The sequence below is a fragment of the Diceros bicornis genome, chromosome 8 (assembly GCF_020826845.1).
Source record: "Diceros bicornis minor isolate mBicDic1 chromosome 8, mDicBic1.mat.cur, whole genome shotgun sequence".
Classification (NCBI taxonomy): Eukaryota; Metazoa; Chordata; class Mammalia; order Perissodactyla; family Rhinocerotidae; genus Diceros; species Diceros bicornis.
Window position 1 is genome coordinate 21,881,727 of NC_080747.1, and position 25,780 is coordinate 21,907,506.

Below are 25,780 nucleotides of genomic sequence, written 5' to 3' on the forward strand. Positions count from 1 at the left end.
GAAGATGGGCATGGATGTTAGCCCAGGGCCAGTCTTCCTCAGCAAAAAGAGGAGGATTGGCAATGGATGTTAGCTCAGGGCTAATCTTCCTCACTAAAAAAATAAATAAATAAAAATAGCATTATCTCATTGACTTTCATGTCCCATCCATGCCCCCACCCTGTTGTACCTCAATTCCCTTCCTCCTTTTTTTAAACTTGGGAGAACTTAACATTTTAGCTTAGCACATTCCTTTCTTTCTTCCTTAGGAAGTTATATTTCATCAATTTAATGACTGAAAAATTAAGTAAAGGGAGAGGTAGTGACTAAAAGGCATCTTTGTGATTTAGAAAGAAAATGTCAACTGTGTGATTTAGAAAGAAAATTACTCAGTATTGAAACAAAACATAAAAGTAGCTGAAATGATAAAAAAAAATTGTAAAATTTAAACATTTCTATTTCTCTGACAATTGAAGGTATAACAAGTTATAATATTTCTCAGATTGGAAGCTTTCATTATTATAGTTTCTGTTAAAAATTAAACATTGAGTTTATATTATTTAAAGTAGTAACTTTCTAATTTTGTTGAAATGTATATAGAATTTCAGCATTTCTCCCTTTTACGTTTTGATAGATTAAACAATGGAAACTGTTTTAGTTAGAATGTCTGCTGATACTCTTAAGAACATACTGATTTTTAAATTTTACCTTTGCCTCTATCTCATCCAGGGAAGTGGCAGACACAGCTTCAGAATGTGACTCCTTAAATTCTTCCATTGGAAGGAAACAGTCTCCTCCTTCAAGCCTTGAGATATACCAAACATTGTCCCCTCGAAAGATATCAAGAGATGAACTGTCTCTAGAAGATTCATCCAGGGGAGATTCACCCATAACTGTAGATATCTCTCGGGGTTCTCCTGATTGTGTAGGTCTGACGGAAACTAAGAGTATGATCTTTAGTCCTGCAAGCAAAGTGTACAATGGCATCTTGGAGAAATCCTGTAGCATGAACCAGCTTTCTAGTGGGATCCCGGTGCCTAAACCTCGCCACACATCGTGTTCCTCAGCTGGCAACGACAGTAAACCAGTTCAGGAAGTCCCAAATGTTCCCAGGATAAGCAGCATCCCACATGACCTTTGTCATAATGGAGAGAAAAGCAAAAAGCCATCAAAAATTAAAAGCCTTTTTAAGAAGAAATCTAAGTGAACTGGCTGACTTGATGGAATTCCATTCAAGTGGCATCTTTAAACTTTTATCTCCCACCCTCCACTCCCCCTTTTTGTTTTAATTTTAGGAATGTAACTCTATTGGGGCTTTCCAGACTGGATGCCATAGTGGAATGTCCTTAAGGGCAACTGTCTACTGTCTGCTTATTTAAATGACTATATAATCAATTTGTCAAGCCAGTTATTACTGAAAAATCATTGAGATGAGACAGTTTACAGTCATTTCTGCCTATTTATTTCTGCTTTGTTATTAGTGATGTATATACAACGTTTTGTTGAAAGCCACTATGGACTTACAAGCTTTAATGGACTAGTAAGCCAGCATGGGCTTGCAAGATTTCTTGTTTACCGGAGCATCTTCTTATCTTTCCACAGCTATTTACGTCCTGGACTGAATAACTTAAAAGAAGTAAAACTAATTGCACTACTGTTTTCCAGACTGGAAAAAAAAGTCTCTGCAAGTGAAAGAAACTGTCTAGGGTTTATAAAATGACTACGGATAGGGGACTGTTTTCACTTTTAGATCAAAATGAGTTTTTAAGTAGAACCTAGGGTTTCTAATTGACTTGATTTCTGGAAATGAAAACCCAAGCTTTTATATGGGAAGCTTCTTTAAATGAATTTAATATTATAAAGTTTCAAGTCCTGCTGTAAAGATCATGTTGTTTTGTTTTTCCCAGGGCTTTCACTGTGATTTACTGCATTGCAGGCTGTATGATAAAATATAAATAATTTGAAGAGAAAAGGCTCTTGATTCCTTATGCAAGTGGAAGAGTTAAAACTTGGTTGAAGGACTTAAAACATTCACAAGCTTAAACTGAGGTGGGGGGCTGTGGGGATCCAGGCACTTGTTTACAGACTGAATAACTGCAAAGGATTTATGGTTTGTGAAGAATTTGTACTGTGGAAAAGATAATAAATCAGAGACATTATTGTGTGGGACTGTGCTGATTTTTGTTGATAACACTCCACTAAAAACACTATATGTTTTCTGAAGAGCTGTGTAAGCTGTATTGTTGCTTAATTGCAATATAGGGAATAGTGATGTTTTGAAAGTAAGTTGTCAACAAATTTCTTTCTATTTTATATTGTTTGTCATATTTTTATGTAGTTTGAAATGTTTAAATGTTCTAATATCAAGATTAACAAATATAAATTTATGGTGCATTTAGATTGTGTTGTATTAATTTGTAAAGTTTGGGGTTCATTAAACTGATAGGTTATTACAAGGGTAGCTTTTACTGTGAAGATTGTCACTGAGCAACAAAGTACATTAACATCTGGGGAGTTTCTGCTTAAACTATTTCTTTTAAAAATTCCATCATAAATGCAATTTGGTTAATGCAATGTGGATGGATGTTTGGGTGAACAACTGATACATATTAGCTAAAAGGATTTTTCAGCATTATGGCTAAAATACATAATGTCCAGCCCAGTCCTGTTTAGATGAAAATGCTGATTGATAAACAAGAAGTTTATTTGAGATTTGCTCCAAGGAAATACTTTATTAAGAATATGAACACTTTCCTGTAAATTGTGATTGTTTATTCTTTTTAGTATTATTGTTAAAAACTGTTAAGGTCTTGAATGATATTTATATACACAGATATTGATATATTTAATAGTGCTGTAAGGGGAAAACTTGATTGAAACAAACGTGTTTTGGAGTAATTATAAGGTAAGATAACCTTGAAAGCTCAAAAGTTGGGAAACATAGGCTCTAAAGGTGTGTAGGATGGGGGAAAAATTATGCATAAAGAATTGAAAAGCGTTCTTGAAAGTTTCTTCGGAGTGAAGGAAATACCTTATCTTCTTTCTCCTTCTTAGAACCAGACAGGAATTCTTCCCTTTGAAAAGTGCAAAAGGGATGAGAACTTTGTGGTTGGATGGGTAGAAAAGGTAAAAGCTGCAGGAGCCTGGAGGAAGCTCGTGGGAGCTCTAGGGGCTCCCAGCAAGGCCCGCTGCTTGTTGAGGGTTAGAAGGGAATTCCAGATCAGAACCAGCTGGATGCTAGAACTTGTGGTTGGTGGGGGAGAGGCTGGCCTCAGTAGAGTGTGGGCCGTCTTATGTCAGGGAACACATCATTTGTGCTCAACTGCACACACACTCATTTATAGACAAGTTCAACCAAGGGATATTTACTGCTTTATGTTTCTTGTAATATTTGCTTTGCATTAATACAATGCTCTGTATTTGTAAATTCAACAGAAAATAATTGAGTTTTGGAAAGCCATGATAATTTCTGTATTATATCATTTATACATGAAGAGTTGGGCATTAATATAAGTTTTAAAAATTACCTGTTTGTTAGCTTATTTTAACCTTATAAAACTATCGTGTTTCCTTGATTTTAAAAGTAATATCTTCCTTATTCTAAAAATAAGGAAGTATATAGAATATATACTATATAGAATATATAGAAAAGTATAAAGAAGAAAAACAACAGCAAGTAGGTCAAATTCTACTGCCCAAAATAATCGCTTTTATTTATTTATTTATTTATTTTTTGTGGAGAAGATCAGCCCTGAGCTGACATCCCTGCTAATCATCCTCTTTCTGCTGAGGAAGACTGGCCCTAAGCTTATAACATCTATTGCCAATCCTCCTCCTTTTTCTTTTTTTTTTTTGGTTTTTACCAAAGCCCCAGTAGATAGTTGTATGTCATAGTTGCACATCCTTCTAGTTGCTGTATGTGGGATGTGGCCTCAGCATGGCCGGAGAAGCGGTGCGTCAGTGCACGCCCAGGATCCGAACCCGGGCCGCCAGTAGCGGAGCGCGCACACTTAACTGCTAAGCCACGGGGCCGGCCCATAATCGCTTTTAATATTTTGGTATGTTTTCTGCTAGATAATTTTCTATATATTGATATATATTTTACACAATTGAAACGATGCTATATATTTAGTTTTATATCATGCTTTTTCACTTAATATATTATAAGCTTTTCTCCAGCATCATTAAAAACTCTTCATAAACATTTTAATGACTATATAATATGCCATTGTATAGATTTACCATAATTTTTAAATCATTCTTTTACTATTAATCATTAAGCTGTTTCCAAATTTCTGATATGTGGAATAATAGCATTTAACCTTTATTGAGGACTCTTTTTGCCAGGCACTGTTCTAAACTCTAATGTATATTCTCATTTAATCTTTACACAAACCTTGTAAGGCAGGTACTGTTTTTTGTGTTTTTGTTTTTTTTTTGAGGAAGATCAGCCCTGAGCTAACATCCGTGCCAATCTCCTTTTTGCTGAGGAAGACTAGCCCTGGGCTAACATCTGTGCCCGTTTTCCTCCACTTTATATGGGACGCTGCCACAGCGTGGCCTGACAAGTGGTGCATCGGTGCACGCCCGGGATCCAAACCTGGGTCGCCAGCAGCAGAACGTACTCACTTAACTGCTAAGCCGTGAGGCTGGCCCCTGTGTTGTGTTTTTTTTTTTTTTTAATTACCAGTTTATTGATGAGGAAACTGAGCCCAGAAATTAATAGTTTGCTGAAGGTCACGTAGCTGGTGAGTGGTAGAACCGCGTTTTTAACTTCTAAGTCATACCACATAAATTCAAATTGACATTTTGATTCCTTAGGATATATATTTTTTAGAAGTACATAGAAAAGCATAAAGATATTTTTAGTTTATATGTATGTGTATGTATACACTCACGTAGTCTCACATACATACCTTGAGCATAATTGCTTTCAAGCTTCTTTATCCATTTAGCTGTGTTTGTATCCCCCCAACACTTGAGTGTGTGAGTGCCCTTTTACTTCACTCCATCTTTTCTGAATTATCATTTGGTTAAAACTTTGCTAATTTAATAGGTAAATAATGTCTAGTATAGTTGGAAAGTTTTTTCATGTGATGTATTTTTCATATCAGTGAATTGTCTGTTCATGTCTTTTGCCCATCAAGTTCTTGGGATCCTAGTGTTTTTCTAAACCTTTTACACAGTCCTTCAAATGTAGCTATTCTTGTATTCTTCATTTGGCAACTAAAACTGATTTTTTAAAATCGTATATGTATTTTTCATGCTTATTTTAAAAAGTAAGTGAAAGAAAAACCTAGATTTAAGTTTTAGTCGTATTGATCTCCTATTTTTAGGTCCTGAATGAGAGAGTAGATTTTCCCCCAAAAGTGACACGTAAGAAACAGTAGAGAATTTGCTTAATGCATTAAACAAGTATTTAATAGCCTGCCGTGTACCGAGCATGATGATAAACTCTGGAGGTATAGAGACTAATGTGACAGGCACCTGCCCTAAGGGAGCTCGGTGTCTAATAGGGGAGACAGATCAAACAAAGATCCTTGTAACAAGGGCAATGATAAAAAGGTAAACCAAATGTTGGGAGGATGGGAGCTAATGGGGAGAGGGATTATGTAGTTCAAAAGTGTATTAAATCATAGATTATTTAATTTAATGGTGCTAATTTGCGAAGGACGTGGAGAGATTTGCAATGGCTGAAACATACAGGTCCAAGGGCAAGTTATTTTAGGGCTTCTACTAACTAGTAATTTAGTTCCACCAAATGACCTTGCAGTTACTGAGTTCCAGCAAAACACTTTGTAATCTCTGTGAGGGTGCTCATTTTGGGGCAAATTGTTTACCAGAGAGAAACACAGCATTTGAGCAATCCTGATAAACCCTGATAGTGCTGATAACAAGACTACTTCCTTTCCCACTTCCCAGCTCTAAAACAGGTTAGTCTTTGTTTTGAAAGACACTCCTTTAGATTTACCGAGGTAGGCCCGATCCTATCTTGAATCAATTGGTGTCAAGTGGGCTTCAGGCCACGTTTCAGGATTTTACCTCATTTCCGTGTTGCGCTTTCCTGAGGTTATCTACAGGTATCTGCTGTGGCCCTCAGAGGGTCCTCTTCATGGCAATGTTTGTTGTAGGCCCAGACAGATCATTGTAGGGAGGCCTCGGTACAGATCTTGATTTCTTGTCAATGTGAAGGAATTGAGACAGAATGCCCAGGATCCTTTCCTGACTACAGAGTTTTGACTGCCAGATTCTCCATGATCCTGATGTTCCAGCTCTGCTGGGTCTCTTGCAGTGTCTTCGTTAGCCTCCAGCAGGGACAGAGAGTGAGCCATGAGCTCAAGGTAAGGCAGGCAGTTCACCTCCACCTCGTGAGAGTAGCTCTGCACGCATGCCCCAGGGAGGCCCAGATGCTCATCATTCCAGATCTCCAGGCCGTAAGGCAAGGGCAGAGCTGCTGCTTCCCCTTCCCACATCCTTCCTGGTTCACCCCGGCAGGTTCTACTTCCCTGTGAAAGTAAGACTCGAAGAAATCTTAGCTGGGTCAGAATTGTTCATTTCTTGCTTCAGATTGCCACATTTTAGTTTCAAATAGTTGTGTTACATAGCAGCCATCCCAGTGTTGCAGTTCTGTTAAGAATATCTTCTGATTCTTTCTTAACAGATTATGATAAACCACCTGTTTACTTGAAGCATTTTAGTTCTAAAATATCCACGTGGGATAATTTCCTGTGTGTGAGAATGTTAACTGCTGAAATACTCATAGACCTCTTGTCCCTGGGATGTGATGGCACCAGATTGTAGGGAGATTGGAGGACACCACCACTTAGGAACTGGAAAAGGTTTCTAAAATAAGAATGTGGCTTTTTTGTTTTGTTTTTGAAATACCAGAATCAGGATGTACATCTGTAGCCAAAAAATACAATGACAAGAAATTAAAAGGGGGTTAGACGGGGGGACAAAATGAAGCTTGGGTGCAACAGTAAACTACTATACCAGAGGTTGCCTTTGACCTTTGATGTGAAGGCAAGAAAAGGAACATAGAAATAGGACCGACCATGGGACCTTGGGAAAGGAGGGAGGGAGGGAAAGGGTGCATTTGTTGTCGAATCACCAGATCTCACCCATTTAATCCCTGAATATCTCAGCTAATGCCCCTGTCTACTGCCCTGGGGCCTTGCCTTCTTCATTTCTCATTTTATTAACTTCAACGAGGTAACTGAACCCAGCCTCACTCTCTTTCATCCTCTTGTTGGTGAGCTTTCTAAGCCACGTGATGGATTTTTTGTGATTAAAATCTTTCTATGCCTTTCCATTGCCTTTAGGGTAAAATATAAATTTAACAGAGACGAGCAAGAGACCTTGATGTTTTGGTCCCTGCTTACCGTGGCCTCACGGCTTGCCATTATGCACGTAACTTAATCAGTTACGCAGAACTCTGTGCAGTTTCCTGAAGGAGTCAGGCTGCTCCCCACCCACCTCCCTGACTGTGTACTGGCTGCTGCTTTCACCTGAATGTCCTCTCCATTCCTGAGCCACTACTCTAAACCTTTCACTCAACTCAGCCATCTCCAGGAAGCCTTCCATACACGCCCCCACTCTGGGTGAGATGCCACTTGCAAATGTCCAGAACTTTGTGTTTGTTACAGCACTTGTCACGTCACATCGCAATGACCTGTTGACTTGTTTGCCCAGTAAACTGAACTGCTTCAATGCAGGAACTCTGCCTCACCTAGCTTTGAACTCCCAGAACTGGCACTTTAGGCACTGAGTACATTACATGCCTGATGAATGAATAAATGGGTAACAAACATTATTGCTGCCTTCAAGTTTCATATTAAGGGAATTCACAAGTTTAATGATTAGAAAACAGTTCAAGATTATTACCCAATACAAATGAGCATTGTGTGCTGTTATTTCCATTGTCTTATGTGGAGATTCCAAAGAAGGAAGAGATCAAGATGGCATGGAGTAATTAGTATGTTTTCTTTGCGAAACGTATTTTTAGAGCTGGACTCTGAATGATGAGTGCGCTCTGCATAGGCCTCAGAGGAGAGGCAGAGTCTTTCCTGTCAGGCTCTGTTTAGGAGTTTGCTCTGTTGAGTTAGCCTCTCCAGGCCTGGTGCTCTGCCCCTCTCCTGGGCTCAGCATTTGATGGCTATACTATGTATCTGGTGATTAATGTGATTTCTTGTATTACTAGATCTTATTCTTTCAATAATTACTTAGTGAGAGCCTATAAGGTACTGAGTGCTGGGTATATGACAGTACCTAAGATATGCATAGTCCTTACCTACCTTGTTGAACAAATCCTTAAATAATTATTTAAATTACCAGCTTGTTATTAGTGCTAGGAAGAAAAAGTTCACAGGCTATGTGATTGTTTAATGGAGGTCTAACTTAGCTTGGTCAAGAAGGGCCTTGCTGAGGAAGTGACATTTGTGCTTACCCCTGCAGTATTAGTAGGAAACAGACAACTAGGAGAACAGGTTTCTGAGTGGCCCAGGTGGTGGTAACAGCATGAGTAGAAAGACTTCAGAGGGAAGGAGTCGTGTGTGTTCAGGACATTGAAAGAAGGCAAGTGTGACTGTACTGTAGTGAGAGAATGAGAGAAAGGGGCACGATGTGCAGTGCCTTACAGGCCATATTGAAGATTTTAGACTTGACCTCAAGATCAATGGGAAATCACTGAAAGAGTTAAGCATGGCAAAAATGATTCTTTTATTTATTTTATATTTCTATTCTTCCAGACAGCTTGAGGGGTAAACACGTTGGTTTATATAGCCTTAAATTCCATCCTAGCACCTGTCACTAAATTAGATACCCCGTAAATATTTAGCAATTTGGTTTCCAAATAGAGGGAGACAAGTATAAAGGTGAGAATGAGTAGGGCATTTCAGGAGACTAGTAAGGACCCTAGAGAGAGCATGGGGAGCAGTGGGAAGTCAAGTTGGCAGGGTGGTCACCACCTTTAGTTAGAGGCTTTGTATTAGTCAGTTCGGGCTGCTGTGACAAAGTACCCCAGACTGGGGGGCCTAAACAACAGAAATTTATTTTTTCACGATTTTGGAGGCTGGAAGTCCGAGATCAAGGTGCCAGAATGGTCGGGTTCTGGTGTGAGCCCTCTTCCTGGCTTTCAGACAGCTGCCTTCTTGCTCTGTCCCCACATGCAGTGCTCGTGCATGTGCACAACGCAGAGAATGCGCCAGTCCTATCGGATTAGGACCCCACCTTACGACTTCACTTTACCTTAATTACCTCATTGTAGGCTCCATCTCCAAATACAGTCACATCAGGGGTTAGAGCTTCAACATATGAATTTTGGGGCACACAATTCCCCAGAACTAAAGCAGTGGTTCTCAACCAGGGTGTAAGTTGGTAGCACTGGGGGAGCTTTCTCAAAATTGATATTTAGAGGACCTGTCTTGGGAGTTTCATTTTTGTTAATTCTAGGCTAGGGACTCAGAATCTGCATTTTTCAGAACTCTCCCTGGGATGATTCTGATTGTATCAGGGACATTTACTCTATCTCTGCATTTTATTCCTAGCGTACAAACCAAGGGACTTCTCTCCTCTCCTTTACATTTGGGAAATATTTCATACCCTTTCCACTTGCTCTGGGATTTTTTTTCTGGTTAGAGAAATTTAAGAGAACTCAACATTTTAGATTTGGAGGAGAGGAAAGTGGGAGGCACAATTTTGACCTCAGGGATTTTAACAGGATTTCATTCACCTGCAAGTCACAGAAAACACAACTAAGCAGTGGCTCAAAAAATTAGGGGGTTATTTTTCCTCATATGACTGGATGTCCAGAGGAGGGCGGGCCAAGGGGAGAAGTGGTTCTGTGATGCCATCAGAGATGGGCTCCTCCCCTCTTTCCACTTATCCATCCTGAGTTGCCTGATGGCCCAAGATAACTTGGCATTGATACCTCTGGTATCATATTCACTTGGTAGGAAGAAGGGTGAAAGCAAAATGGTGTATGCCCATTGATTTCAGGAAGCCTCACCCAGCAACCTCCTTTTTCAACTCATCAGCCAGAACTATGCCACATAACCATCCCCAAATTGAGCTGGGAAATGGAATGGTTTAGTGTTTGTTACTTTTTTGGTATGCTGCTGCCCTCAAACACAATTCTACTGATAAGAAAGGAGAGGGGTAGATTTTGAGTAAAGAATTAGAAATATCTTCCATAGGGTTAAGCTGAATTCTCATGTCTAGCTTTACCTGGGAACTCTGTTCTCTAGGACAGGTATGTTTGTGTGTGTGTGTTGGTGAACATGGGTGTCGTCGTTGGGCACTTGCCTGACCTTGAGATAAATTTCAAAATATTTGAGTTTCTACAATGTGCCAGGAACCATTCTAGATGCTAGGAATACAGCAGTAAAAAAATAAAAATAAAAAAAAATCAGACAAAGGCTCCACCTTCATGGGGTTTACATTCTAGTGGGGGATACGATCAACAAATGAAATACGTAAGATGTTAGATGAAGGGACTAGGGAGTAGTAGTGACGGTTGAGGTGGTGGGTTGCGATTTTCAGTTGGGTGCTCAGAGAAGAGCAATGTTAAGAAGATGGCATTTGAGTAATGACAGGAAGCAAGTGAGGGACAGAATCATGCAAATAGCTTGAAAAGAGCATCTGAGGCAGAGCAATCAGGAACAACAGATACTAAGCGCTGGGTGCTTGTCTTTCCAATGTGTGTTCATTTTGTAGATTCTCAATATTTTTTATCTTAATTTCTTCGTATGGACATTGGTACATACAGTGGTGCTACCTGTAAAAGGGCAACTCCAGGGGTGCCTGGTGCTTCCTCCTCCTTTGGAAGGTACATGGTGCTTGAATGTACATCTTGAGAAGGTAAGTCCCGCTTCTTTCCCCCTCCTGAATCCTGTTTCCTTATTTCCTTATTCTTTGGGAGACTCTATACTGTAGTAACTATGAAATAGGAATTGGGGTCCTGATAGCTCTGAGCATGAGCTCTGACATGTCTTGGCTGTGATATTGGGCAAATAACTCACCCTCTCAGAGCCTGTTGGCTTGTCTACGAAGTCAGGATGCTACCACCTCCTTCATTATTGTTGTGTTAGATGAGATGATGTGTGTGAAGGGCCTACCTCAGTGCTGGCCACCTATGAGGTAGCCCTGCCCTGCCCTTCCCCTTCCTGTGGTCTTCAGCCCCTGGGTCACCTACCCTACCTATAGGGTAGGTCAAGCGCTGCCCTTTGAAGAAAGAACTTCTTACTCTTTACCAGTGTGTGAGAGCCTAGTGTCACATTTATATTCTTCAGTGAAGTCAGATTTACCAACCTGTCCCCAAAGACACCTCACCCCAAAGTCATTTGAGAGGTTGAGACGAGTCCTACACCAGTGCTGCTCACACTGACACTTTGTCATCATCTGGAACTGTCCACCTTTGGATTCCATCCCCGACCTCTCCACGTGCCTCCTTGGTCCTGGATCTTTTGCTCCACTTAACCTCTCCAACCTTGTCACGGAGCCTGGTCTCTGGATACCATCCACCTTCTCTGTGTCCATCAGTCACATCCTGGCTTTCCTTCCTATGTTCTCCTCCCTGAATTCCACAATACATCACTACAATCGCCTGGAACCTCCTCTCACACATCCCCAATTCCCCACCAGAAATCTCACATGGAGATCAGCACAGCCAACTAACTCTCTTTTCAGCTCTGACTCCCAGGTTGTTCCAAATTGGTGTCCTTTCCCATTTCTACCAGTGACTATTCAAATCCTTAACCATGTTTTCATATCACCTACCACACCACCAAACCCTCAGTCCCAGTAACAGATGGCTTATTTGGTATGAACATCTTCAACTTCCCACCCCTTAACTTACAAAATTATCTATGTATACAGCTATTCTTTCCTCCTTTCTTCACCATCAGAGGAAAAGTTGGTTATCTTTCTTACCAAGAGTGCTCCAGCCATTCAGGTTTTGAATTTTTTGCTCTCCTGCCTTTTCTGGGATTTGACTCATTGTCTCCTCTTTACTGCGTCTTTAATATCTCTCTTTCCATGGCATTATTTTACATTGTGAAACAAGCTCAAATCTTTATTATCTTAAAAGAAAAAAAAACCTTAACTCTCTTTAGCTTTCATATCTTACCCAAGCATCTAGGAAGGTAGTCAATGATTATATATCTAAACTTTTTAAGTGAGTATGTGTGAAAGATTTATTAAACTCATTAATGAAAGACTCAGCAGAATAGTGAAGCTGTTCAAAGAAAATTTAAAAGGTATATAAAGTCATTGACAGGATGCTGGAATAAGATTGCTAAATTATATATAAAATAAACCATAACTTTTGGGTTATAATATTTTCATTTGCATCTCTCCAGGGACAAATTTCATTTTAATTCCTATTGAACAAGTCTAATTTACATTTCTAACTGTTTTCTATGAGTTAACATGTACTCTCACAGAGTTGAAAAATATCCTAAATAGTAAATAGCAAGCCAAATAAAGGCACACACTCCTAGAGAATCAGAATAACTCTGGGCAGGCCTGCTAGACAATGTTCAACAGAACACTGACATGTTGACTGGCAGAAATCCCTTTGTCTTTTTCTAGGTTTTGGACACTTTTTCTAACAGCCATCCTTTGTGATCATAAATAATTCCTGAAGATTATTCTTGATCACAAAAGCTAATCTAATTTTATTTTGTTCTGACTTATTAACATCGGTACATCAAGAAGTATTAATTAAATATATAAATTTCCTTGAAGTATGGTCAGCAAATCCAAGGCCATGTAGTGTAAGCAACTACTAAGGCCAAACAATTAACCTCTGCCCGGAGAACTTACATGGAATCTAGTATCATCTTTTCAATAGGCCAGAGAAGTTTTTATTGCTGTTATTTGCGGCATGTGTTGAGGCTAGAAAACCAAACCCAAGAAATTCATTTCTACCAGTTTTGCCTGGAGTACCTGTACATGTGGATGAATTTCTCTCTCGCCATGAGGTTCCTCAAATCTGCTAAGGTACCTGGTGTGCCAGGAAATGATTCTCTCCACCTAACATTCCAGGACCCAGAAAGCCATAGAACAGGTGCCAGAATGGTCTCCCAGAGGGCTTTGTAAGCCTTGGTTCCACTTATGAAGCACACCCCTATTCTCCATGGGAGGTGTATCATACCTGTTTAAATAATTCTTTAAATGACACTTAGCTTTGGTTAAACAACTGATTTTTCTAACCATATCCTGCTTAAAAAAAAGAAACCCAAAACCAAACTGACTAACTCCTTGAAAAACTGTCTTGCTTTTAAAAAGTAAAGAGACTTAGTAAAAAGTATTTGTCTCTGAATTTTGAGGTATCAGTGAGAACAAAACATTAGTTAAATAATGTTTCATTTCAGTTTGCAAAAGCATAGACTAAAACAGGAATAGCAAACTTTTTCTATAAAGGACCACGTAGTAAATGTTTTCAGTTTTGTGGGCTGTGGGTCTCTATTGCTAGATTTGTGCTCAAATCTGCCATTGTACTATGAGAGAAGCCAGAGATAATATGTAAACAAGGGCATGCTCTAGACTAGGTTTGACCTGTGGTAAGCTAGACTTGGCCATAATTTGCTAATCCTTAGTTTAAAATAAAGGTTAGGGGGCCAGCCCCGTGGCTTAGCGGTTAAGTGCGCGCACTCCGCTGCTGGTGGCCGGGGTTCGGATCCTGGGCACGCACCGACGCACCGCTTCTCTGGCCATGCTGAGGCTGCGTCCCACATACAGCAACTAGAAGGATGTGCAGCTATGACATACAACTATCTACTGGGGCTTTGGGGGGGGGGAATAAATAAATAAAATCTTTAAAAAAATAAATAAATAAAGGTTAGGGATAGATGAAGAAGAAAGAGAAAGGGCTTCCTCATATGCCCATAAGAAAATAGAACATTAAAAATAATACCAATACACAACAAATAGATAAATAATATTCCCAAACAAATAACCACAATTATTTTCATCTTATCAGTCCCTGAAGCAATGTGTGGTTGTCTAAGTGGTGTCAGCTTGAAAGTCTGTACCCATGAGTCTATTAAAGCATAGGAGGTAAGAAGAGTACTTTCTCCTTTTCATTGAGGTTCTGAGGACATCTGTCTCTGTTAAACACCTACTTTTCAGTCTGCAGCTTATAGCAGAGTCCTCAGGGAAGTATGAGAGAAAAGTCAGAAGTTGATGACAAGACTGAATGGTGGTGACTCTTTTTTCTTTTTTTTTTTTTTTTACAATAATAAACAATATTAGAATGGAGGAGAGCAAAATCATCTGTAAGGATGATGAAATGAATAAGTATTTTATAAGATTTGGATCAGTGTTTCCCTTGAGGGTAAGAACATATTAGAGGCAGTGAGGACATTGACAACTCTTTGGGGCATTCCTAAAATGTACCACTTCAGAAAGAAAATTAACCTAGGGAAGGCTGAGCTGCTCCTTTCACTTGATAGCTCTTTCCCTTTAGCTCTCAGGTAGCACTCACCTTTATTTTTTCCCTTGACTCAATCCTTTGCCCTTTTTGTTTATCAATTGTGTGTTTTCTCTAAGAGATTTTATCTCTTTTGATTTAATATCAAGTGTCACATACTAACAATTTGTATTTTTAGAAATCTTGCCCATCTTCATAATCTTCCCCTTGGACATCTCTACCTGCAGGTCTCCGAATCATTAAAAACTCAACTTGTTTAAAATGGAACTTATTGGGACATCCATTCTGGCCCTGATGGAGTAACTGATCTGCCATTAGCAAATATAAAACAGGTCAATATATATGAGGAAATTGGTTTCAGGCGTTGAAAAACAAGTAATGCCAGACGGTGTTCCTTGAAAGAAGAGAAACACATCAAGTGAACCACACAGTCACCCAGCTTTCTGCCTGGGGTACCTTTTGGAATTCAATGTGATGTGGTGGAGTATAGGGGTTTCTTATGTGTCCTTAGCTGAGAGCTGGGCTGTACATACACAGGGTGAGGCTTCATGAGGCTTAGGAGAGAGTGGCTGCTGGTGGGCTAGCAGTTGTACAGTGCTGTGAGACATCGAGATCTGGCCAATCCAGAATGGAATGTTTTCGGTGAACACTGCAGGCATTCACTTGAGACCTCATAAAGGCCACATGCTAGGAGTAAGGACCATGCCCAGAGCAGGGGTCAGGGCCTATGGCCAACTCTGGCTAGTGACCTGTTTTTGTGTGGCCATGAGCAAAGAATAATTTTTACATTTTTAAAAGTGTTGTTAAAAAGCAGCAGCAGCAGGCGGAGATGGAGGAAGGGGAGGAAGACAAGGAGAAGAAGAAAAAGAAGAGATAGAGACCATATATTGCTCACAAAGTCTAAAATATTTGCTACCTGGCTTTTACAGACAACATTTGCCAACTTTGCAATAGACTAAAAGCCACGTTCTGGGACTAAGAACAAATATGAAACAGAATCACCCTAACAAGAATGAAACCAAGCCAGAGTAAGGAAATTTGCCAATAATTGCCTGCTTTGCAGAACAAAACTAACCTTTAAAGAAAATGACATAATTCAGACTCCTTATAATATATCATCCACAATGTCCAGCACACAATAAAAAGGTGTTAGACATGTGAGGAATTAGGTAATGCGTTACCTATGATCAAGGGAACAAACACCAGTCAATAGAAGGAGACTCTAATATGACCCAGATGGTGTACTTAGCAGACCAGGACTTTAAAACTGCCATTATAAATATGTTTAGAAACTAAAAGGAAAAGATGGACACAATAAGTCAATAGATGGGAGATCTCAGTGGAGAAATGAAAAGAACCAAATGGAAATTCTAAAACTGGAAAGTATGATATTGGAAATAAAAAATTCCAATATCATAAAAAGGTATGATATTGGAAATAAAAAATAAAGAGGTAAAATATTGGATGAGTTTAATAGCAGATTGGAGAGTTCAAAAGAAAAGTATAGTGAGCTTGAAGAGAGATCAATAGAATTATCCAATCTGAGGAAGAAAGAGAAAAAACATGAAAACAATGAACAGACCCTCAGTGATCTATGAGAGATCATTAAACTGTCTATTAAGATGCCAAGAAAGAGAGGGAATGGGGCAGAAAAAATATTTGAGGAATTTATACCTGAAAATTTGCCAAATTTGGTAGAAATAATTATGTATTTATCAAGAAACTCAGGAAATCCCAAAAAAGTACAAAGAAAACCACACTTGGACACATCATAGTCATTCTTCTGAAAACCAAAGATAAAGAGAAAATCTTAAGGCAGCCAGGAAAAAAAGATGCAATACTTACAGGGAAACAATCATGCATGTGACAAATGATACTCATAAGAAACAATGAAGGCCAGAAGACAGTGGAACATCTTTAAAATGTTGAAAGAAGGAAAAAACCCTTATCAACCAAGAATTCTCTACCCAGAATGAATGTTCTTCAAAAATTAGGATGAAATAAAGAGATTTTCAGATAAATAAAAACTGAGAAAATTTTTTTGTCAGCAGACCTGCCCTGCAAGAAATGCTACAGGAAGTTTTTAGCCTAAAGAGAAATGACATCGATGGAAACTCAGATATACAGAAAGCAATGAAAAGCACTGGAAATGATAAACTGTGAATAAATATAAAAGACTATTTTTTAAAATTTAATTTATTAAAAAAATGACACTTTAAGCAAAGGTAACATTGCATTTTGAAATTTATAACATATGTAGAATAAAACATATGACACTAATAGCACAGGGGACAAGAATGGAACTATATTCTTGAAAGTGTCTTACATTTCACATGAAATGGTTCAGTATTAACTCTGTGTTGTATGTGATAAGTAAGAACGACTATAGTAACCTCTAGAGCAACCACTGTTAAGAATAAGATATAGCTAAAACCTCATTAGAGGTAATAAATATAATACTTGAAATTTGATTAATTCAAAAGAAAATAAGCAAGGAGAAAGGGAGGAACAATTAGAACAAACAAGAAAGATTGGAAACAGAGAAAACAAATAGCAAAAAGTAGAATCAAACCCAATAATATTAATTACTTAAAGTGAATTGACTAAACTCCTTGTTTAAGAGGTGGAGACTGTCTGACTGGATAAAAATGTAAGACTCAACAATATGCTATCTATAAATGATGCAGTTTAAATATAAGTATATATGTATTTAGAATGTAAAAAAAGGAGGGGAAATGATATACCATGAAATAGTAAGCATAAGAAAACTGCTGTGCCTATATCACAGATTAATATTCAAAGACAAAGATTATTGTTACATATAAATCGGGACATTTCATAATGATGAGGTAATTCACCAGGAAAGCACAAAAATCCTAGAGATGTATGTATGCACATGAGAATAGAGCTTTAAAGTACATGAAACAAAAACTCACAGAATTAAAGCAAGAACTAGACAAATCCACAATTATAATTGGTGATTTTAACACCTTGTTTTCATAAGTTGATGGAACAAGAAGACAAAAAAATTGGTAGAGAAGGAGACGGGAAGTCTATACAGAAATTGATAATAATGTACACTTGAAATTACACAATGGTATAAACCATTATGATCTCAATAAAATAATTGGGAAAAAAAAGGAGACGGGAAAGTCGGAGAGGAGATGCACCCCCTTCCCCCATGCTGACCACTTTGCCCCTATGCCTCTGCCTCCTTCTGTTCTCTCCCATACACGTGTTTGAAATGTCCTTCCTTCATCCCTCTGTTTATCAGAAGTATGTGTAATCAGCTAAATAAATTATGAAACATACGTCATGGTTCTTTTTGTCCTGTGACAGTATAAACCTGGGATTATTTAGCAAAGAGGGAAAAGTCAGAGCCTTCAGCACCTCGGTACAAGTCAACCAAGGAGTGCAGATGGATTGCAACACACCAACGTGCCCGGTGATTTGCTCACTACCTGCAAAAATTGCCTCGCTCAGTAGAGACACATGCAGAGCTGGGCATTGCTTTGTATACCATTTTTGTTTCACTCTCTTTTGCTTATTTGGTATTGTGGCCCCAGTTGGTTATGATTTTTAACTCATTCATTGCAATGATTTGAAAACATATCAGAACTAAAGCCCTCTTTTCTTCTTTGGCAGTTTCCCTCTGCCTTGGGCATTATTTTTTCTAAGCTTTCTTTTCTTTCTTTTTTGCCCATTGTGTCTTCCATCACCTGGGTCACAATTCTTGGGGGAATTGTGAAATCTCAGATGTAACCAGGGTTAGGAGAATGGCCTGGGCTACCACACTCATGATTCAGCACTATGGACACTTTTACATGTGTCACAAGGGGGGGAAATAGCTCACAGCATTTGCATGTAGAAGAGAATGCACATTTCATTAAGTCCTATACCACAGGAGTCTACCAGTTACAGAGCTGGAGAGCTAAAGCGAAAGTTATGTTATAATCTTGTCTTCTTACTTGACTAGACTGGTGTTTCTGGGTATGACACAAAATCTCACTTTATGCATTTCCGAGCTGGTAACTACCTCCTAGGTTCTCTCTTCCTTTCTCATTTGGTCAGTAGTCACCAGTAATATTTTTTCTTCCTTTCCAAGTGTCACAGACTGGCTGCCCTTTGAGCCAAAGTTGGCCCTCAGATATGTTTTATTCAGACTGTACAGTTAAATTTTTAATAATTTGCCAAATTAAAATATCAGATTTCACATACAAATACAAAATTTCAGCTTTCCTTAAATAACCAAACAAAGACAAAAAAGGAAGACCAGGCCTTGCTAAGCCTGGGCCCGCTCATTCATTCCGGTTCCTGACGGGCCTGGTGGACTCTGGGTCTGTGACTTCAACAGCCCGCTCTTCCTGGTCAGAACCCCTGTGCCCTCTCTTCAACCTCCCCAATACCCCAGGGTTCAGGGAAGTGAAAAAAAGTTTAGATAGCTCTGATTAAGTCATATAAGAATAATAGGGATCTCATTATTTAGAAACCTGAGTTTCCTTTTTCTGTCATTGTCAGATACACCAGCAAACCACTTTAGGATATTTTGTTTATTTTCCATATCTGGAATAAAGCAAATAAGAAAAATTTTAAAAAGGGCTGTAGTTTCTCATCATTTCCTCTAGATGGCAGTATTGTACTGGCATTATCTCAGTCCCCATTCCAGCCGCCTTCAAATGTTAATTACATAATTTTTCAGTGCGAATCATTTTTGTTCCTAAATTTATTACAGTGTTTTTTCAATAACGTCAAATTTATCAGTAAGCAGGTAGAGTCCATAAGCTGCAATATTTAAAAAAAACAAAACGACAATTTTTTCCCCCCTACTTGGAGCTTCCTGAGATGATTAGTAGAAACAGAACATACTGCAACGTATAATTGTCACGATTATGCGGGCTGTTCATTTCGAGTTTGCGTGTGCGCACACACTCAGCTGCCACATCTGCAGTGCACTTTGGAAAAATAGCCCCTTCTCTGTGCACTTTGAAACATCAAATGTTTCTCATTTGGAGCAATCTCTTTATTTTGTTTTGTGGATAATGAATGTTGCCAACAAATATGGGAGGCCAGGGAACAGGAAATAGTCTGTACTACAAGGCGGAGGCTCTTAGCTATATATATACACACACGTAAGTAGACAAATGTGAGCTGTGTCGGCCTCATACATAAACAAGGCAAGTGCTGCGAAAGTGAAGTGTGTGTGTTAATTAGATTAATGGTTTGAGAACAAGTCCATTTCAGAACAGCTAATTAAATATTTCATTTTGAGTTATTTCATGTAATTTGCTTTGGTATGCAACAGACAAATATTAAGTATTCAATTTTATCTTCAAGCACAGCCCACTAATATTTCACTGATTTAATTCTTTGGTTTGGGTGCTTTGGGTTTTGAAAGTGCTGTCTTTTTAGTCCTGGTTAATCCACTTGACAGCTGACTGTGAAACAGGGACACTGCTGTTCCATTGGGTAGAAGCTTTGTCAATTACATGTTGGACCAACCTAAGTATGAGTTAAGATTTCTTGTTGTCATCACCTTGATTACATCCTAAAATGTTAGGGTTGGAAGAACTCTAACTGGATGAGGGCCTCTCATCCAGTGTTCAAGGGTTATAACTTCCCCGACAGACTGGTCCTCCAGTCCCTGCGTGAGCTTCCTCGGGGACGGGAATGTCGTGGGTGGCATTGCGTCCATACCGGCCCCATGGAGGGACAGAGCTAACTGTGGGGATGTTTTCCCTCCCAGTGAGCCAGGGGCAGGGCAGCAGCAGGGAGGAAACGCAGGCGGACAGGTAAGCAGGGCTGCTGCCTGTAGACCTCTGCAGCCACAATGAGGAGTCTAGGTCCTTACTCATACAGTAAATACAGGCAATTACTATAATTTAATTGGAAATGGCGCATGAGATAGAACCCGTCCGCCTTCCCAGGCTTACCCTGAATGCAGCATGCAGAGTCCTCTGGGACCTGGCCCTGCTGTTAGGAGAGAGACAGCCTTACTTCTACGGTCTGACTCCTCCCCACCCCTGAACTGAATGCCTTGAATCTTAGATCTAAGTGATGGTTTTTACCATTGTTCCCCTCCTGGCATACCCCTCTTTACGCATACTGCTTGGAGGCTGGCTTTTGGGTCAAGATTGGCAGCACCCACATGAGATGTCTAGAGAAAAGGTCATCAGTGGCCTTTGCTTTTTAGGCATCTCTCCTGTTAGCAGGCGATGGGTCCTACCCTGCCGAATCAGAGAAGCAGTCCGACCTCCTCATGTACAGCTCCCGCCCCTGCCTGACTAGGGACCAATCCTGATTTGTGCTATTCCAGACCCTCCCAAACACCCTTCCTGCCTCCTTCCTACCTCTCCCTTCTGTGTTCTTCAGGACCTAGGTTAAGACTGCACATATTTCACCAAGCGTTCCTGGACACACCTCTGTCTCCACAACAGAATTTTCCTTTTCTCTGAATGCCTCCAGATCCTTGATGCACCCTGTTAGAGGTAATTTGAAAGATTCCCCAGACAGGTATGGGGCTGACTATCTTTTTGTCCAGGTTCTCAGTGGCTCTAACCCTTGGGTAAATGGAATCCGACTTAGAGCAAGTAAATATCCACCTTCTCGGAAGCATTTAAAATTCTGACAATCTTTCTAGTTTCAAGAAAAATTGCGAGACAAGTCACCTTTTATACACAGCATGTATTTTCAACACTGTAGCCTTTGGCTAATGGGATCTTGTTACAGGGAGCAAATGTCTGTGTTTCCACCTTGGGACAATCTTGTCTCGCCTCAGGTCTGGAAGTCCTGTGTTAAACCCAGCTCTCCTGTCAAAATGCTCATGGTGTAATTGACAGAATTTGCAAAGGCTGAATGACTTGAGGGAATAGGAAGGGAAGAGCTGGGCTGAGAGGCGGGTCTGGTGGGAAGATGCTCTGACTTTAGACTTAGAGATTCTTAAAGGAAGAATAGGTGTTCTCCGAGAAGATGGAATGAAAAGCAGCATTCCAGGTAGAAGGAATAGTATATGCAAAGACATGGAAATATGAAACAGCTAACTATGTACACACTCCTTTTACTTCAAGTCTCGGCTGAATTCCTGCTTTCTTCAGGAAATGTTCACCAATAATCTCAAGCCACGGTGACATTCACTGTACCTGCCTGCCTCTCTCTTACAGAGCGAAACTAGTTCCATCCTTTTCCACATCCTGCCCAGTCCCCAGGACCGTGCTCAGTTACTGCCCAGAGACTGACATCCTGTAGTGGGAGTCCAGGCTGAATGCAATAAAAATTCCCAAGTTGCCAGCTTCTTACTGTATCTGCAACAAAGGAAAAGATCTTCCTTCGCAGAATATAAAAGGTGAAAAAAATGCTTGAGTTTCTCTTGGTGGAAAACAAAGGGAACTTTGCTTAAATAGGACTCTGCCTTTTCAGCATGTAAAGTGTTGTTTTTCTGCAAAATGGAGGTTTTTAATATTTGATAAGTTTTTGAGAACACTGCCGGGTAGCAACTCTGAATTGTTGGGCTCAGTTCAAAGGCTTGTATAAATATTTCTAAAGGAGAGCTGTATTAAAGAGTTCAGTTTCCCTGTTTTGTGCTTTAACTTTATTTACACATAAATCTTCAGAGGAATTCTTCTCGACTTCACATTCCTCTAGACTCTAACGCTGGCCTTTGTTATGGCCCAGAAACCCGGCCAATTTGTATTCCTCCAGGAGCTACAACAATAAAGTCATGCTCGTTACTGAATAAAATTTAAAACTAAATTGCGCAGTTGATTTGAATGAAATCTATTATGTTTGTCTTACTACATTGTGATCAGTGAGAGACGGCAAGGGAGAGTTTGGGGGGCTCTGGGAATTTCAACACTGGGCAGGCTAACTAGAGCTGAAACCACTCAACCATCTACCACGGGGGAAACGTGAAGCTCCGCCCACCCGAAGCCGGTGCGCGTCGCTTAACCAGACAAGGCTGGGTCAGCTCAGATCTGTCACAGGATGCCTTCAGCGCAGAAGGTCGGAGAGGTCTGAATTTGCTGAGAAAAATCATACTTTTTCATTTGTGGACATCTCTTTAAAGAAAATATTTCTGATGTTGTGTGTGTGTGTGTGTGTGTGTGTGTGTGAAGCCCAATCATCTTACCAACATGGGTGTCCTCGTTTTGCTGGGTGCTCCCCACAGTGGGTACTGCTTGTGTGAGTTCGCCTGTAAGATGTGTGGCTCAGTCTCCAGGGTCAAATGTGAATACAGCTCTGTGGACCACCAGCTGCGGCTTCTTGCTTTTTCTGCGTCTCTCTCTAAAACTGGAGAGCAGTCACCTTCCCCCCGTGTGGTGATGACCTTTGGGCTGGTCTTGCTCTCTCTCTGTTTTTCCTGATTCCTGATTCGTGAGGGAACATGCTAGGCTGGGGCTGGCTTAGAATTCTAACATGTTTTCCGCCCCCAGAGTCATTACTGTCTTTAATTAAGCCATATGACGTTGCTGAGGGTTGGGGGTGGGCAGTGCATAATCATCTCTTTTTGATTTGCCCAAAATGTATTGAGCTCAAAATAAAATGCAGGTGAAGGTACATTTCTTTCCCTAAAGAGCATGGAATTATAGAAATATTGTTGTGCTGAGCAGGGCTCAAAGCAGGAGGATATTTGAAGATTTGCTTCTGGTTTTGCTTCAGCTGGTCACAGGGAGGGGGTGAGGGAAAATTTAGGTGCTGGCTAGTCCTTCTCAGGGGCAGTTGTGGCTCAGGTGCCTGGTGGTGATAGAGACCAGGCAACAGGCTATTTTGGTAAAGAGCTGGAATTTCTCTTTGCTTCTTATAGGATCTTCTTTTTTATCCTTCATTTCCAAATAGGTCAGAAAAAATGGAGTTGTCTCCAGTGTATGTGTTAACTCATTATCCACTAGTCGCTGTTTCTCAGGTGTCTGCCAAACTTCACACTTTCTGAGGCACATATTTTATTAAATTACATGTAAACTGACTTTGGCAGTCACTCAAGGATCTACCCAAAGCAAGCACATCCTTTACCAACGTCACATCTATTCCCTCTTGGGTTCTTTTGGATCATGTTTCTATCCCTTTGGGTAACAATTTGTTTTATGGTCATCTGTCATTTCTCTTTGTCTCTTTAAATATTGAGTGAATTTCTTGTGTGGCAAGTTTCTGGAAGATTACCTTCCAAGATATGGTTGTGTTGATTTGATAAATGCTTTGTAAATATTTGAAATTATAGGATTTGATAATAAATGTGTGGTTTATAACTCTCTGGTGAATGTGTGTATGCAAATCAAGTATGATTCCTGTCCCCACCACCCCCCTGGGTCCTCCAAGGCTGTGCCGCTTATTTCTATCTTTGTTACCTTATAGTCAATATGAAGGCGACTTCCCTTCTTTTTAAAATTATTCATCATAAATTTAAAGGGCCAGTTGTCAGCAACTTTTATGTAAAGCAGCCTGTCACCCAAGTCAACTTGTGTCGTATGAACAACTCAGCATGGGAACTCAGAGGAAGACGCTGGAGGGAGGTCAAAAGAATGAACATTTACTGACTGCTGACTCTGGGCCAAGTGCTGTACATGGGTTATTTCATTTCTTTTCCACAATGACCCTGAAAAACAGATCTCAGATACAGCAATGAGACTCAGAAGTTAAATCTGTCACCCTGGGCCGTGCAGTGGCCGAGATGAGATTCAAACCAGCCAAATATGGCTTTGGAATATAATCAAGAGGATTCAGTAGGTGAGGGCAGATGGGAGGGGAAAGGATGGGTTGAAGATAACAAATTTCACTCAGTAATGAGCAATTAGTTAAAACACGTGTAAGGACATACATTCACCTGTCATACACAGATATGCAAGATTAATCTCAGGACCCAGGAACAGAAAAGAAGTGTTGTAGCTCACAAGGGGAGAAATGTGAAGGTGTGCTGGTGTGGTCCTGCAGAAGCCTTGTGATATGAGCCAATAGCTGGGGATGGACAGGCCAATCCCCAGGCACAATGACATACTCCCTCTGTGCCCACCGTCCGTCCACACTGTGCCCCCCTCTACCTGTGACCCAGGCGCTCCTACAGCATGACGTGACCTGGACTCATGGGTAACACCACTTCTGTCCCACAAAGGGCAGCCCTCCTAACAGCAACTCCACTAACATGGCCTCCTTCTTTGAGACCTGGAGTATTTGGCTCTTCCACAAAGCCTTAGACTGTTTCCTAGGACAGCGTTCTGCTTTACATCCTAATCTGCCAGGACTGGGACTGATCCCATACCCAGGCAGAGCCAAGATGGCACACGGGCCTGAAGGGAGAGGAGTGGGAGGAGGAGAGAGTCCATGAAAACTCACTCATTGAATGTTCTGCTGTGCACTGCTCCACAACAGGGCCTTCAAGCAAGTGCCTGCTCAATAAACATTTGATGAAAGAGTGAATGAATGCAGGAAGGAAGGAAAAGAGTTCTATCAGTTGGCCTAACTTTGACTGTATCATAGCCAAAGAGTATCTCAAAGTTCCAAATGTTACAAAGCTTTCTTCCATTACACTGATACTGGAAGTCACCATGCTTAAGCACTCCTTCGTGGCTCCTAGGTTTTTACGTCACCCAGAGTGTCTATTCTGATTTGCCAGCAGTGACTGCAGCTCAGAAGGCTGGCCATGGTCTGGCTGCCTCCTCACGGGAGTGTGTCCCTCACAGGTTCTGAGTTTTCAGTGTACTGTGTAGCTCTTTTTTCGGTGTGACAGGTTCTTGCTTCCCGATACAAAAACAAACCCGCTCTGGTTGGTTTAATTCATATGAAAAAACACATACTTAGTAAGGGATCCTTTTGAAAATAAATTGGAAACGGTGCCTGAAAGTGATCTCAAAGGCTCCTCTGTTGCCAGCAGCTTTTTCTGCAAATGTCTTCAGCTGCTAAGGGAAGGTGGCCTTCAGCTTCCTGCGTGTTGGTGTAAGTGCGTTGTGTTTAGAAAAGCGAATCTGCATTTATCTCCTAATTGGATGTGACGGTGAAAATACAAGGCCCTGGTAGAGGCAATACACACACTTCTCTCCTCCTCTCTCATTCTCTGTGAGCTATTAGGGCACCCGGTTTGAGCTGGGAGAGTGTGCAGTCTCCCTGAGTGACATGTGTGGACAAAGCGTAAAAGTAATACAATTCGGGCCAAGTCCCCTTGGATACCTGAACGGTAGACTTAAAATTGCCACATCAACACCCAAACCAAAAATGGAACAGTGAAAACAAAACTCCCACAAAATGGGACAGCAAAATCCTCACGTTTGATCTGAAAAACTCACACTTTTCTGAAACGGCTGGAACCCAGCCCTGAGGAATTCCAGTGCTACTGGGGGAGAGGCTCCCAAAATGAATGCTGAAGTTGGCAGAGCTGGGAACGTGTCCAGT

General features: G+C 40.4%; 1 protein-coding gene across 3 annotated transcripts in view; it reads left to right on the forward strand.

Moving 5' to 3' along the window:
• STIM2 (stromal interaction molecule 2) overlaps nucleotides 1-3,505 on the forward strand; it is a 147,723-nt gene extending 144,218 nt beyond the window's left edge. For all 3 annotated transcript variants that reach the window (XM_058546849.1, XM_058546850.1, XM_058546852.1), the window contains one exon: nucleotides 709-3,505. In XM_058546849.1, coding sequence (XP_058402832.1) covers nucleotides 709-1,186 — 478 coding nt within the window. In that variant the 3' untranslated portion in view covers nucleotides 1,187-3,505. The remainder of the gene's footprint in view (nucleotides 1-708) is intronic.
• Nucleotides 3,506-25,780: the final 22,275 nt, after the last annotated feature.